At 40.1% G+C, this 13,098-nt stretch overlaps 1 protein-coding gene across 3 annotated transcripts in view; it reads left to right on the forward strand.

The window, feature by feature from the left end:
• Positions 1-13,098, forward strand: part of IFT57 (intraflagellar transport 57) — a 44,438-nt gene that overhangs the window by 14,678 nt on the left and 16,662 nt on the right. For all 3 annotated transcript variants that reach the window (XM_089512325.1, XM_089512324.1, XM_089512326.1), the window contains exons 2-5: positions 941-1,103; positions 5,507-5,625; positions 8,266-8,356; positions 12,661-12,729. In XM_089512325.1, coding sequence (XP_089368451.1) covers positions 941-1,103; positions 5,507-5,625; positions 8,266-8,356; positions 12,661-12,729 — 442 coding nt within the window. The remainder of the gene's footprint in view (positions 1-940; positions 1,104-5,506; positions 5,626-8,265; positions 8,357-12,660; positions 12,730-13,098) is intronic.

Consider the following 13,098-nt stretch of genomic DNA (forward strand, 5'->3'; position numbering starts at 1 on the left):
TGTTGTAATGCAAAAATAAACCCGGTGTATAGTGGTAATAAGTGCGCTACAGGTGTATGTGTGTAAAACATATATTTGAAGTTATTGTTCGTACCTTGCTTTTATTATTTCTGTGTGATACATCTGCTCCTTCATTTTTTAATTTTTTTTCTTTTTTGCTTAGGGATATTAATAGTCTGCATTGCTGCTTATTTGAGTTTATGGGTTGTCCTGTCTTGAAAGGCTAGAGTTAGTAGAGTTTAATACAATGTTTTGAACCCATTCAAAACAGCAACTTAAATCCTCACCAATAGGCATCAGCATAACTTTTGTTCCCAAAATCCAGCAAAAATAAGAACAGTCTTAGAATGCTTGCCAGGTTTCTGTTTTGAATATGGCACATAAGGCATTACTGGTAAGAGGATGCTTTTGCTTAGATGTATGAACTGTCATTTTACCTGATGATCTTGGTGATCATGATGCATGCAGTTATCTCTTATGTTATACTCCCCTTTCCTATTATTACATGTCATAATTATGTAAATTGTGGAAAAAAATTGGTATCTTAATTGAATACATAAAGCAATATACTTTTGTAAAAGATCAGACAGTAAAAGTTTCATAAACTGTTAGATAATTTGGACTAGCGGCCACAACTGTTCAGGCAGCAGATTCTTGAGAATTGCATTTAAATCCTTTGCTTCAAATTAATTTTTGGTATGGTGTACGTACACAATAGAAAGCACAGCCATTTGTGGCATAACATTCTGAAAGTGCTGCAAAAAGAAGAGCACATCTATCAGAGAAATTGCCTGTCAGTGAAATACCACTCCTATAATGTCATCCTTGAAGAAAGCAATTTTGAGGGCATAGAAGGTTATAGTAATACAGAGTTCTGGTAGAGGGAAGACAGGATTTTTCAATATAGGTGGCTAATTTCTGCCCCTTCCTTTTAAAACAGGCACTACTTTGCGTTGCCCATTAACCCTGGCGAACAGTTCTACATGTTCTGCACTCTTGCTGCCTGGCTGATTAATAAAGCAGGGCATTCTTTTGAACAACCACAAGAATATGATGACCCAAATGCAATCATATCCAACATACTCTCCGAGCTGCGGTCATTTGTAAGTGAATTGTTTCACTTAGTACCATGTTTCAGCTATTCATAATTATTTTGTATTCTGCATATATGCTGGTTCTTTTTGTTTTATCATTCAGCAGAACTAAACTGAGTTGAGAAAAAGTGGCTAATGGTTTTATTTTCATGGCTACTTTTTTTTAGGCAGAGATTTAGGGCTACAAGTTTATTTTGCCACACAACCAAACACTTTTTTTGAAAGGTTGGGCTCTATAATAAAGTTTGCACTGTTTTCACATGAAGGGAGTAGACGTTCAGTTGTAACATTACAATCAAATATATAGATACACTGAATACATGTTGTAGACAGAACTAAGAAGGGAAATGTAACTAAGGATGGAAAATCTGAAAATATTTCCCTCTGAGTTGGTAAGCTGCTTTCATCTCTTGATTAAAACTGGTACAGGACACTGCTGAGGGTTATCTAATATAGTTGCATTGGAGTTAATCCACGGGTTGCCAGTTGGCCATGCTCTTTTTAAGATATGATACTCAGAGCTGCTGAGGCTGGAATTCTATACCTTTTTACCCAAAGAGTTATAAAAATACCCATACTGGAACAAACATTTTCTAGTCACAGATTCTTTTCCCACAGTGGCCAGACAGATGTCTGTAGCAAGGGTAGGAATAATCTTAGAATTGTAGACTTGGAAGAGACCACAAGGGCCATCCAGTCCAACCCCCTGCCGTGCAGGAACTCTCAATCAAAGCATCCTCAACAGATGGCCATCAAGGCTCTGTTTAAAGACCTCTAAGGAAGGAGACTCCACTGCACTTGGAGGAAGGAGTGTGTTACACTGTCGAACAGCCCTTACTGTCAGGAAGTTCTTCCTAATGTTGAGGTGGAATCTCTTTTCCTGTAGCTTGCATCCATTGTTCCAGGTCCTGTTCTCTGGAGTAGCAGAAAACAAGCTTGCTACCTCCTCAATATGACATCCCTTCAAATATTTAAACAGGGCTATCATATCACCTCTTAACCTTCCCTTTTACAGGCTAAACATCCCCCAGCTCTGTAAGACGTTCTTCATAGGGCATGGTTTCCAGACCCTTCACCATTTTAGTTGCCCTCCTTTGGACGCTCCAGTTTCTCAACATCCTGTTTAAATTGTGATGCCCAGAACTGGACACAATATTCCAGGGTGGGGCCTGACCAAAACAGAATAGAATGGCACTATTACTTCCCTTGATCTAGACACTATACTTTTATTGATGCAGCCTAAAATTACATTGGCCTTTTTAGCTGCTGCATCACACTGTTGACTCATGTTCAACTTGTGGTCTACTTGGACTCCAAGATCCCTTTCACATGTAGTTTCATTCAGCCAGATGTCCCCCATTCTATATCTGTGCATTTCATTTTTCTGCCCTAAGTGCAGTATCTTAGATTTCTCTGTGTTGAATTTCATTTTGTTGGCTTTGGCCCAGCTTTTTAGTCTATTCAGGTCATTTTGAATTTTGATCCTGTCCTCTGGGGTATTTGCTACTCCTCCTAGTTTGGTGTCATCTGCAAATTTGATAAGTATGTCCCCAATTCTGTCATCCAAGTCATTGATAAAGATGTTGAATATCACTGGGCCCAGGACAGAACCCTGTGGGACCCCACTGGTCACTTCTCTCTAGGATGAAAAGGAGCCATTGTTGAGCACCCTTTGGGTTTCCCCAGTTAACCAATTACAAATCCAGGTAACAGTTACCTTGTCTAGCCCACATTTACAAGCTTGTTTGCAAGAATGTCATGGGAAACCTTGTAAAAGGCATTACAGAAATCAAGATATGCTATATCCACAGCATTCCATTCATCTACCAAGCTGGTAATTTTATCAAAGAAAGAGATCAGATTTGTCTGGCATGACTTCTTTTTCTGAAACCCATGTTGAGTTTTTGTGGTTATGGTATTGCCATCTAGATGTTCACAGACTCTCTATTTAATGATCTGCTCTAGAATCTTTCTGGGTATTGATGTCAGACTAACTGGATGATAATTGTTGGGATCCTCTTTTTTCCCCTTTTTGAAGATGGGGACAACGTTCGCCTTCCTCCAGTCTGCTGGGACTTCTGTTCTCCATAAGTTCTCAAAGATTATTGCCAGTGGCTCCAATATTACCTTTGCCAGTTCTTTTAATACTTTTGGATGTAGTTCATCTGGTCCTGGAGACTTATATTCATTTAGATTAACAAGGTATTCCTGTACTATCGCTTTACTTATTCTCTGCTTAATTTCCACTATTCTGTTCTCTGCTCCATTTTCCTCAGGTTGAGCGCCCTTTGCCGTTTCTGAGAACACAGAGGCATAGAAGGTGTTGAGTAATGCCTTTTCTCTGCCATCTGTTAGCATTTTGCCATCTTCTCCACACAGTGGCCCTACCATTTCCTTCTTCTTCCTTTTGCTGCGGACATATCCAAAAAAGCCCTTTTTATTGTTCTTAACCTCTCTAGCAAGCCTGAGTTCATTCTGCGCTTTAGCTTTTCTGACTTCACCCCTACACATGCTAGCCATTTGTTTGAATTCCCCTTTGGTGATTTCCCCATTTTTCCATTTCTTATACATGTTCCGCTTAAAAGTTAGCTCAATTGAAAGTTCCCTAGTCATCCATCCTGGTTTCTTGAGGCACCTCCCATTTTTCTTCCTCACTGGAACTGTTTTAAATTGTGCCTTCAGTATCTCCCTTTTGAGAAACTCCCATCCATTCTGAACTCCCTTCTCTCAGTTTACCAGGACCAAATTTTCACCCCCAAGACATTCTGTATGCTGCACAAAGCTGAGAGAGTTTTAAAAATACTTTAAGCTGGCGGAGGCTCCCAGGATACGGGGCATGAGCATTTTCCCCATTAAACTATCATGAAAGAGGGATTTTATCCATTGGCAAAGGATGGGGGAGCTGCCTTAGGAGCTGCATATCGTCCATGGGATGCACTTTGCTCATCCCTGCTCTATTGGAAGCCCATCAGCAAGATGTGAACACAATAGCACTCCCCCATTCATATTGTCCAGCTATTCATATTGAGAGGCATATGGCCTTTGAAACTGGAGGCAACATATAGCCGGCATGATTAGTAGGCACATTTCCCTTCATGAATTTAATGAATTAATGTTTGCTCACATCTAGAAGACATAATTGTGCTATCAGCTGGTACAGTTGACTTATGTGCTTTGCATCTATCACTTCATTTTTCACGTTTTCACTCACTGCAGAACGATTAGAACCAATTGAGTTTTCAGTGACTGAAGACCTAGAGAATATAATGAATGAAAGGGGAAAAGAAGGAGGGAATGGAGCCATTTTAATGATCAAATGGAACTGAGAGCACAGTTGAGATCCTGGTGCAGTTGATATTACAGGCAGTATGAAAGTGTTGCTTTCTTGCTTGGAAACATTTGTGTTCATGCACGTGTGTATCCTGATATGCTTTAAGTCTATTGTCGATGTTTTCTTGCAAAGTAAATGTTCAGTCTTCTTCTATAGCAGGGTAGAAGAGAGGATTAACTCCTATACATTTGCATAGTTGTATAGAAGAGAGAATTTTGGCAAGTAAAACTGTGTTACATTGCTGTAGGATAAAACAAAAATGACAGAGTCCTGTCAGATATGCACCCCCAACCACACAGACGAACAAGAACTGAACTGTTGTATCCACTCTCTATGGGCAAATTTAACAACAGTTGCTTTGTACAAGAGTCATTTAGTTGGCTTTAGGCCAAGTCATTGTGTGCTGTAATAGTGCTTGTAGTTGTAATAGAAATTGTAGTTCTAATATGCGTTTCAGACTGTAGCTGTGAATTGTAGTTTGTTAGCCAGCCTTCTCAGATTGATTTCTTAAAACACAGCTTTGTTTGTTTTATGAATTGAGCCTGTATGGTGACAGGTATTGCAGAAAGTGTGTCTACTTTTCAAAGAGAACCTTCTAAAATAGATTGCTCTTTCAATAATTCAAGGAAATAAAAGTGAAATTGAGTGAGCAGAGGCCTAAATAGTATATTTATGCACTATTGCCAGGAAATCTCTCTAAAAGGCTGAAGCGAAACCATGATATGTTTTGGCTGTCAAGATCATGTTTGGGCAGTACATTCAAATAGCAAACTAAAATGTAAATTGCTATGAATCCTGAATGTGTTGGTCACAGGTCTATTTACATGTGCCTTTGCCATCTCTTGATTTGTCATCACTTCGTGTTTGCAGCTGAGTTTTTGAACCTGAACCTATTTGAATTGACATGAATTGATATGTAAATGATACTTGTGTTGTTTTAACTTTGGGGACCACTTATATGACAGTATATACATTCTTGATGTGAACCCACATGTGCACTACACCTCAGTAAAAGAAGAAGATGTAGTTAAAAGGTAAAATTATGTTAGTTCCCTACTCATGATATATAATTCTCTTTTAGGGAAGATCTGTAGATTTTCCTCCTTCGAAGTTAAAGGCAGGCTATGGAGAGCAAGCATGCTATGTTCTTGATTGTTTAGCAGAAGAAGCTTTGCAATTTACATCCTTTGCCTGGAAAAGGTATGATATCGTAACAAAATTGTTTCAAATACTCTTCTTTGTGTTTTAGGAAATTAAGGGGCTAATTTTACAAAATAGGGAAACCAGAATGATAGTGTAGATCATACCCCAATATAATCCTGTAATTCTCTTGTCAGACATAGAGCAGGCCTGTACAAATTTAGTTTTGTTTTGCATGAGTTCCAAATCATATATTAATCACTTATGTCAGTTATTAAGTATTGTTTTCATGATCATATATATGTTGTACATGTATTTTTCTAGCATGTGTACCACAATATTTTAATACCAGGAAATTGGCATAGGACCCTTTCTACCTCTATCAGACTGAAGATGCACCTACACTGTAGAAATAATGCAGTTTGGCATAAATTTAACTACCATGGTTCCAACTTACAGAACCCTGGGATTTTTAATTCTGTGAGGCACCAGCATCTTTTGGCAGAGAAGGTTAAGGGCTTTGTAAAACTACAAATCCCAGGATTTCATTGGATGGGAGATTCAGCACTTTAAATTATGTCAGACTGCATTATTTCTACAGCGTTGATGGACCCTAAGACAACCTTTCTCCCAAGGGGCTCAGACTAGAAATTACACTCGTCTCTCCACATTTGCGGCTTTGACTTTTGCAGTTTTGATTAATATGTTATCTCTAGGAATATATAGTTCCTCCAGCACAACTCTATGGTCAACTTTAACCAAAGGTCGCACTGAAGGACCTAGAGATTCATAGAGAGAACACTCCACTAGGCATTTGTAACTCCTCCAGCACTATTCTGTGGCCAGTGTCTGGCAGATGTTGACCACAGATTTGCACTGCAGGACCTAGAGATTCCTAGAGAGCTATTCTGTCAGGTAAAAACATAGTGTTTTGTTATTTGCAGTTTTCCCACTTTTACAGGGGTCCTGGGCCCCTAAACTTGGTGAATGTGGAGGGACGAGTGTATACGTTTATCACATTTCCTTGCATCAGCTATTAGAAAGAATGTCGAGGAAGAGCAATTTGCTCGACCATCTTCTGAAGGTACTGAGTAAGGATTTGAATTCCTTTGTTCAGGCCCCATGCTTGAGCTGCTGCACTGCAAAATTATCGTAGGCACTGTTGTACAAAAGTGATTAAGAATATTCTATGGTGGACTCTCTGTATCTGCAGGCTGACAATCTGGATTGCTACACCTCATATTATTCAGTAGAGGTGCATGCACATGGATGGTCCTAGTAAATAGTTTTTGATCTTAGTAAATCACTATGCCGAAGATCTTTTGCAATTCCAGAGGAGTGGAATATTCCACTAGTGTTACTGTGCTGGCTAGCTCTATGTGTGCCTTCCTACAGAGGCCAGTTAGAACCAGCGCTGCTTGTCTGTTCAAAATGTGTCAGTAACAGGTCCATGGAACCCAAGCACTGTGGGTGGGGTGGCTTGAGAAATTGCCTGTCCCTTTATCCACAGTTTATTTCCAAAGTCACACCTCCCAGACCACTTAGTCAGGAATTGAAGAGACAGCTAGGTTTGAATATAGTCAGCTGTATGTGCTATTTAGCTGCCTTTTCCTCTGCCAGCAGTACATGGGTGAAGTAGGTGACTGAAATCCCCTTCCTCCATTCATCATGGGTTGCTGTTTCTTTTCTTCTGGCACAGTGAGGTCCTTGGGCAAGTGGCAAAACTGTCAAGCTGATTCCTGATCCTGGAACGTTGTCTTTGCCTGCATGCTCTCCTCTGCAATATAACAGTGATAACATGTATAATTTATATATGTATTTGTATCACATGCCTATTATTATTATTTTCCTTTTTTCAAAATTTCAAATGAAAGTGATATATAGTGTTTAACACTTAAATGACAGTCTAATAAAATAATTTACAAAACAGTTAAGAGAGATGCCAAAACTGTTCACACCTATTAATAAAATTACAAAGTAGGTAAATAAATGGAAATTGTCACAGATTTGACTTATTTTGGTAAATAAAGTTAAATATATTGCTAAACATAGCTACTTGGATCAGGGTAAATTACTTCCCTTTTAAATTCATTTTGAGGGCCACGAGGGGAGCCCAGCACACTAAATTTTATTAAGAAAAATATTTTAAAAATAAAAATTTGCTAAAAATGTTCCCCTCCCCTTCCTCCTCCTTGAGGGTATGGTGGGCAGTCTTAACTGTATTTGGAGGGGCCTTGGGCTATTAAGTCTCAGGAAAGCCTCTTTTTTCACAATTAAAATGTAAAACAGAAGTCTTTCTGGCCATAAGATATCACTCTCAGTTGCCTATACCTGACTTAGAAATCTGTTGAATCCAGAGGGACGGAAATGTAGATATGTCCATGTTAAATTTATGCCTAAACGAACCATGTTCAAAATATATGGAAGTACAGTTCTTACTGAGTATACCAGTTGTATTACAAAAATATCAATAAGAAACACATTAAATAACTCTGAAGATGTTCCCACTTACTAATAAAGTTTGTTTTATCTTTTTATATAGTTATATTTCTTATTATCAGTATATGTTATGTTAGAACTGTAGGTCCAGTGTTTTATCAGTTCTTTCCTAGTAGATTTCTGAGACCAGTTGTATATTTAATGTAGAAGAAAAGTGAATTATTACCTTACATTATCAGAGAAGTCCATTTATTGTTTCAGGCCCACTTATCCAACAGAAGAGCTAGAAGAAGAAGCAATAACAGAGGATGATGCTGAACTGACTCTTAATAAAGTAGAAGAAATAATCACAGTATGTGTATATATCATTTTCTGTCGATAGTTTGTTCTTCAAATGTGAGAAGAATCTATTTAACAGTGTAGTTTTATATGTATCTGCTCAAAAGTAAGCCTTATTGAGTTGTGTTGTGTTTTTGTGTTATTATTTTGCATTTTATGTTTTTCAATTACCTGTATACCACCTGGACAATTCTGATAATTGGGCAGGCTTTAAAGTGTAATAAATAAATAATCTCTTCCAGACAAGAAGAAATAAGATTTCAGTCTTAATGTGAAATTTATCCACTAATCCAAATGTCCTTTTCATTTATGTGCGTTTTTGTGAGTTCCTTCTAAAAAGGCAGTGCGGATCTTGGATTATAGTTACATTCATAGTGACCTTGAGAAAGTGGCTGACTATTCTGGATGCCTTGTTAATGTAAAATAATATAGTTGACCTTTTGGGAGTTGAACCATCACATTAGGGGCCCATTTCCACTATGATTTAAACCATTTTGCTGATCAGCTTATATGTGCCTCATTCACACTATCAGACCCAACTGCATTCAGTCTGAGCCGCAATGAGGCAAGGCAAATGCAAAAGAAACACTTTTTTTGAAGACAGATCAAAAAGTGGTTCTTCTGAAAAGAATCGATTAGAAAGTATGTTTAGCAAATGGGAAAGATGGACCTGAATTGCTTCGCACTGGAGGGGAGGGACTAATGGCAGAGGGCTGGCAGAAGGTGTAACCCATCTCACCCCTGGTTTTTAGGAAAGCCACCATTTTCCTCCTCAGGACCCGTCCTATATTTCAACCTTCTGCCCATGAGGAATTTCAAAACGTCCTCCATTCTGAGTATGACTAGGAAGAATGAATTTATATGCTGTGTTTTTAGCTTTTGGGTGTGTATGTGTGTGATGTCCCTCATTTTTGCTGGCAGGTCCTCCATTTGGTGATTCCATGTCCTCCTTTGCGGTGAGGGCGTACATCCACCCTGGCCTTGGGCTCCGGGGTCTCTTCAAGGGTTCCTTCCCTACCCACAAAAAAAGCCAAGTCCTGGCGCAACCCTGCCAAGGCCAGCCCCTTGGGGAGGAGGAGATCACTTGGAGGTCGCCAGCCCCAGCTTGAATGGCAAGGAGAAGCACCCCTCAACCCAGACCCATCAAACCCATGAGGAGGCCTGGCCACCAAGGGATCCAGGGTACAAATCCCCCCTTAGCTAGGGACACCCACTCTGTGAGCTCTGGGTTCTTATAGAATCCAACACTGCAGGCCTAATAGCCACTTACCCTCAAGTAAGTTACTTTGCAATAGAGGGATTTACATCTGAGTAGAAAGCCAGCAAAGGACCCAAGGTTTAAATCTCTGCTTAGCTAGGGAAATTGCCTCTGTGAGCAATTGGTTCCTATTATACACACATACACACACTGGGGCAAAAAAGTATTTAGTCAGCCACCAGTTGTGCAAGTTCTCCCACTTAAAAAGATGAGAGAGGCCTGTAATTGACATCATAGGTAGACCTCAACTATGAGAGACAAAATGAGAAAACAAATCCACACAATCACATTGTCTTGATTTTTAAAGAATTTATTTGCAAATTATGGTGGAAAATAAGTATTTGGTCACCAGCAAACAAACCTGACTTTTGGCTCTCACAGACCTGTAATTTCTTCCTTAAGAGGCTCACCTGTCCTCCACTCATTACCTGTATTAATGGCACCTGTTTGAACTCGTTATCAGTATAAAAAACACCTGTCCACAACCTCAATTTGCACAATTGGTGGCTGACTAAATACTTTTTTGCCCCACTGTATATATATGAGAACTAATTGCTATATATATAGCTCCCTATAAAATCCAATGCTGCTGTCCTAATAGCCACTTACCTGCAAGTAAGTGCCATTGCAGTATGGGGATTTACAACTGACTACAGAACCAGGATGGTGTAGTGCCTTGAGCATTGGACTAGGACTCTGGAGACAAGGGTTTGAATCCCCACTGAGCCATGGAAACCTATTGGGTGTCCTTGGGCAGGTCCCACTTTCTAAGTCTCAGAGGACAGCAATGGCAAACCCTCCCCTGCACAAATGGACCAAGAAAACTCAGCAATAGGGTTGCCTAAGGGTTGTCCTTCTTTCTCAGGACCCATCCTACATTCCAACCTTCTGTCCAGGAGGAATTCCAAAACATCCTCCATTCTGTGTATGGCTGGGAAGCATGAATTTTAATGCATGTTTTTAGCTTTTGTATGTGTGTGATGTCCTCCATTTTTGCTGGCAGGTCCTCCATTTGAGTTGAAGGTTTGGCTGGGGAAAGAAACCCACTATTCTCTCTCTCTCTCTCTTTCTTTCTTGTTATCTCTCCTTTCTGTTTCTCTCTCCTCCCTTCCTTGGCGGCTCCTCAGTGACCCAAATCCACTACCTCAGGGAGGGGCTCCTTCCCTTCCAGTCACTCCAGTGCCTTCAGGTACAGCCAGGGAACATGGGCAGCAGGGGATGATGGCAGTGGCAGTGGAGGAAGAATAAGTGTTGCTCTTTTAGCCTCTTGGAAGAGCCAGGGGTGGGTTTGTCTCCCCTGCAGCAGAACTACCTGGCTTGTTTTCAGGTGGGCTAGCTCTCTCTCTTTGTTATTGTGTGCCTTCAAGTCCTTTCTGACTTATGGCCACCCTAAGAAAACATGGGGATCTCTTGGCAGATTTGTTCAGAGGGGGGTTACCTTAGCCATCCTCTGAGGCTGACAGAGTGTGAGTTGCTGAAGGCCAACTAATGGGTTTTTATGCTGGAGCCCTCCTCTGCACTTACTTGAATAACAGTCCCCCATGATAGGGTTTGCTTTGTGTGTGTGTGGGTTGTATGCCTTTAAGTTGTTTCATACTTACAGCGATCCTAAAGTACCACAGGTCACTGCCTCCCTCCCCTTCCATCGCTCCCCAAAAGCTACTCAGTGGGATCCGCCGGTGCCTCCCTTGGCTTCCTCTCTGCCAGGGCTGTTGGACATTCCCCCCCCAGTCCAATCCCAGAGCCCCCAGACTGGCTGCTCCCTGGGAGGCTTGGGAGCTCCGGAGCCATGGGGATGCTGCCCAGGTTGGCACTGATGATGTATAGATGTGCTTCATATGATTGACATTTTTTTTTTAAAAAAAGACTGGCTAGTGTGTATGACAAGTGTGTCAAAAAAGACACGAATGCATGGAATTCTTGAAATAATTCGCTTCCATGGTGGGACGTACTCATCGATACAGAGTTCAGAGACCTGGTGTCAATGCGACTCGCAAAGCGATTTAAATGCGAGTGGGAATGAGGCCAAAAAATCAGTTAGGCCTCTCTGTATATGCAGCTGAATGGAGTTGCTTTGGGTAATAGAATAGCCTGTACAAAATTAAACTCTGGGTGAATCAACCCATTTTTAAATGTTTTCATTTTTAAAAAAAACCTTCTTGCAACTTGAAACCAACTGCCTATGCAGGATCCTTCAGTGTGACAGCTTTTCTGAATTGGATATTACAGGATTCTTTTTTTCAAGCATAAGGACATTCAAAAATGTATCCCTGCCTCACCAGCAGTATGAAGTGTTTTGGTGTCCTCTTCTATTTCCTCTGTCCAAGTGTAGACTCAGCCTTTACCACAGGACTTGAAGTGCATTACAACAATCTGCTTCTCCAGATGCTCTAGAAATCCTAGTCAATATGGTCAGTGCTTGAATTCTGGGAACTGATATCCCAAACAAACCACTAGAGGATCAGAATTTGAGAACCACTGCAATACACTATAGTACAGTTGACTTCCAACTGGCTTTTGCTTAGTCAGTGTTGAACTTGGATAAAGAATATTATTACCTCTATGCAGTAAATGTTAAAAATCTGGTTTAAATTGTCACAAATCCAAGGGCAATGGAGTAGATACTTTGGATCTGTGAACAAATGTTAGTTGATGAAAAGAAAACTGCTGACATGGCTGGTAGCAATTCCTGATAATGTAGCAGCAATTCTGCAGCTGTCACAATCATAGCATTTGCTGCATGCAGCAGCCGTTGCTTCCCAGAGTTCATGGTGGCTTGGCATTGATTTGTATGGTCTGGGGTACCCAGGATTATATGTAGATGTCTTAATACGAAGTGCTATATTAATGTAAGGAAGAACAAAGCCTTGTGGTATTGATACTAAAGGACTGAAGGTTACAAAAAGCTCTGTATAATGCTCAGTGTTGACATTATAATAGACTTCTTTAATGTACTGTACTTTGGTAAAGATAGATGGTTGTGATATTTTCAGAAAACTGTTTCTGAATCATGCATAATTTTCCACGTCTTACTAGACCATATTTTATAACTTTTTAAGGAAGAAGAGACAGACAATGAGGAAAACTACATTGATCTGAATGTTTTAAAGGCACAGACTTACAAATCAGTAAGTAATTTCTTCTCCAGTTAGCCATGTATTATGTATGGCTTCTGCTTCTGCTGTGCTGTCTACTACAACTTCGCAAACTTGTGGAGGACCCACCAGTCATAAGGCTGAGAGAACAGAGTGGGGAACACAGACATCTGTAGTAGGGAAGAATAGAGGGGAAAGTGGGTGAAGAATTCTGTTATGAACCTTTGGATGCAAGTCTCTGAATGATATGCCATAAATTCTACATCACCTCTAGGAGATATGAACTATTCATTGTGGCTTAACCTTATTGTGGCAAGATTAGCAATTGAGGCTTGATTTAATCATGGGGCTGGAATTCTTTTATACATAATGAATTGATGCAGTTGACTACAATTACTCTCT

Source organism: Sceloporus occidentalis, unplaced genomic scaffold (genome assembly GCF_023333645.1).
Source record: "Sceloporus occidentalis isolate IW3139 unplaced genomic scaffold, rSceOcc1.0.p SCAF_2, whole genome shotgun sequence".
In the NCBI taxonomy this organism is placed as follows: Eukaryota; Metazoa; Chordata; class Lepidosauria; order Squamata; family Phrynosomatidae; genus Sceloporus; species Sceloporus occidentalis.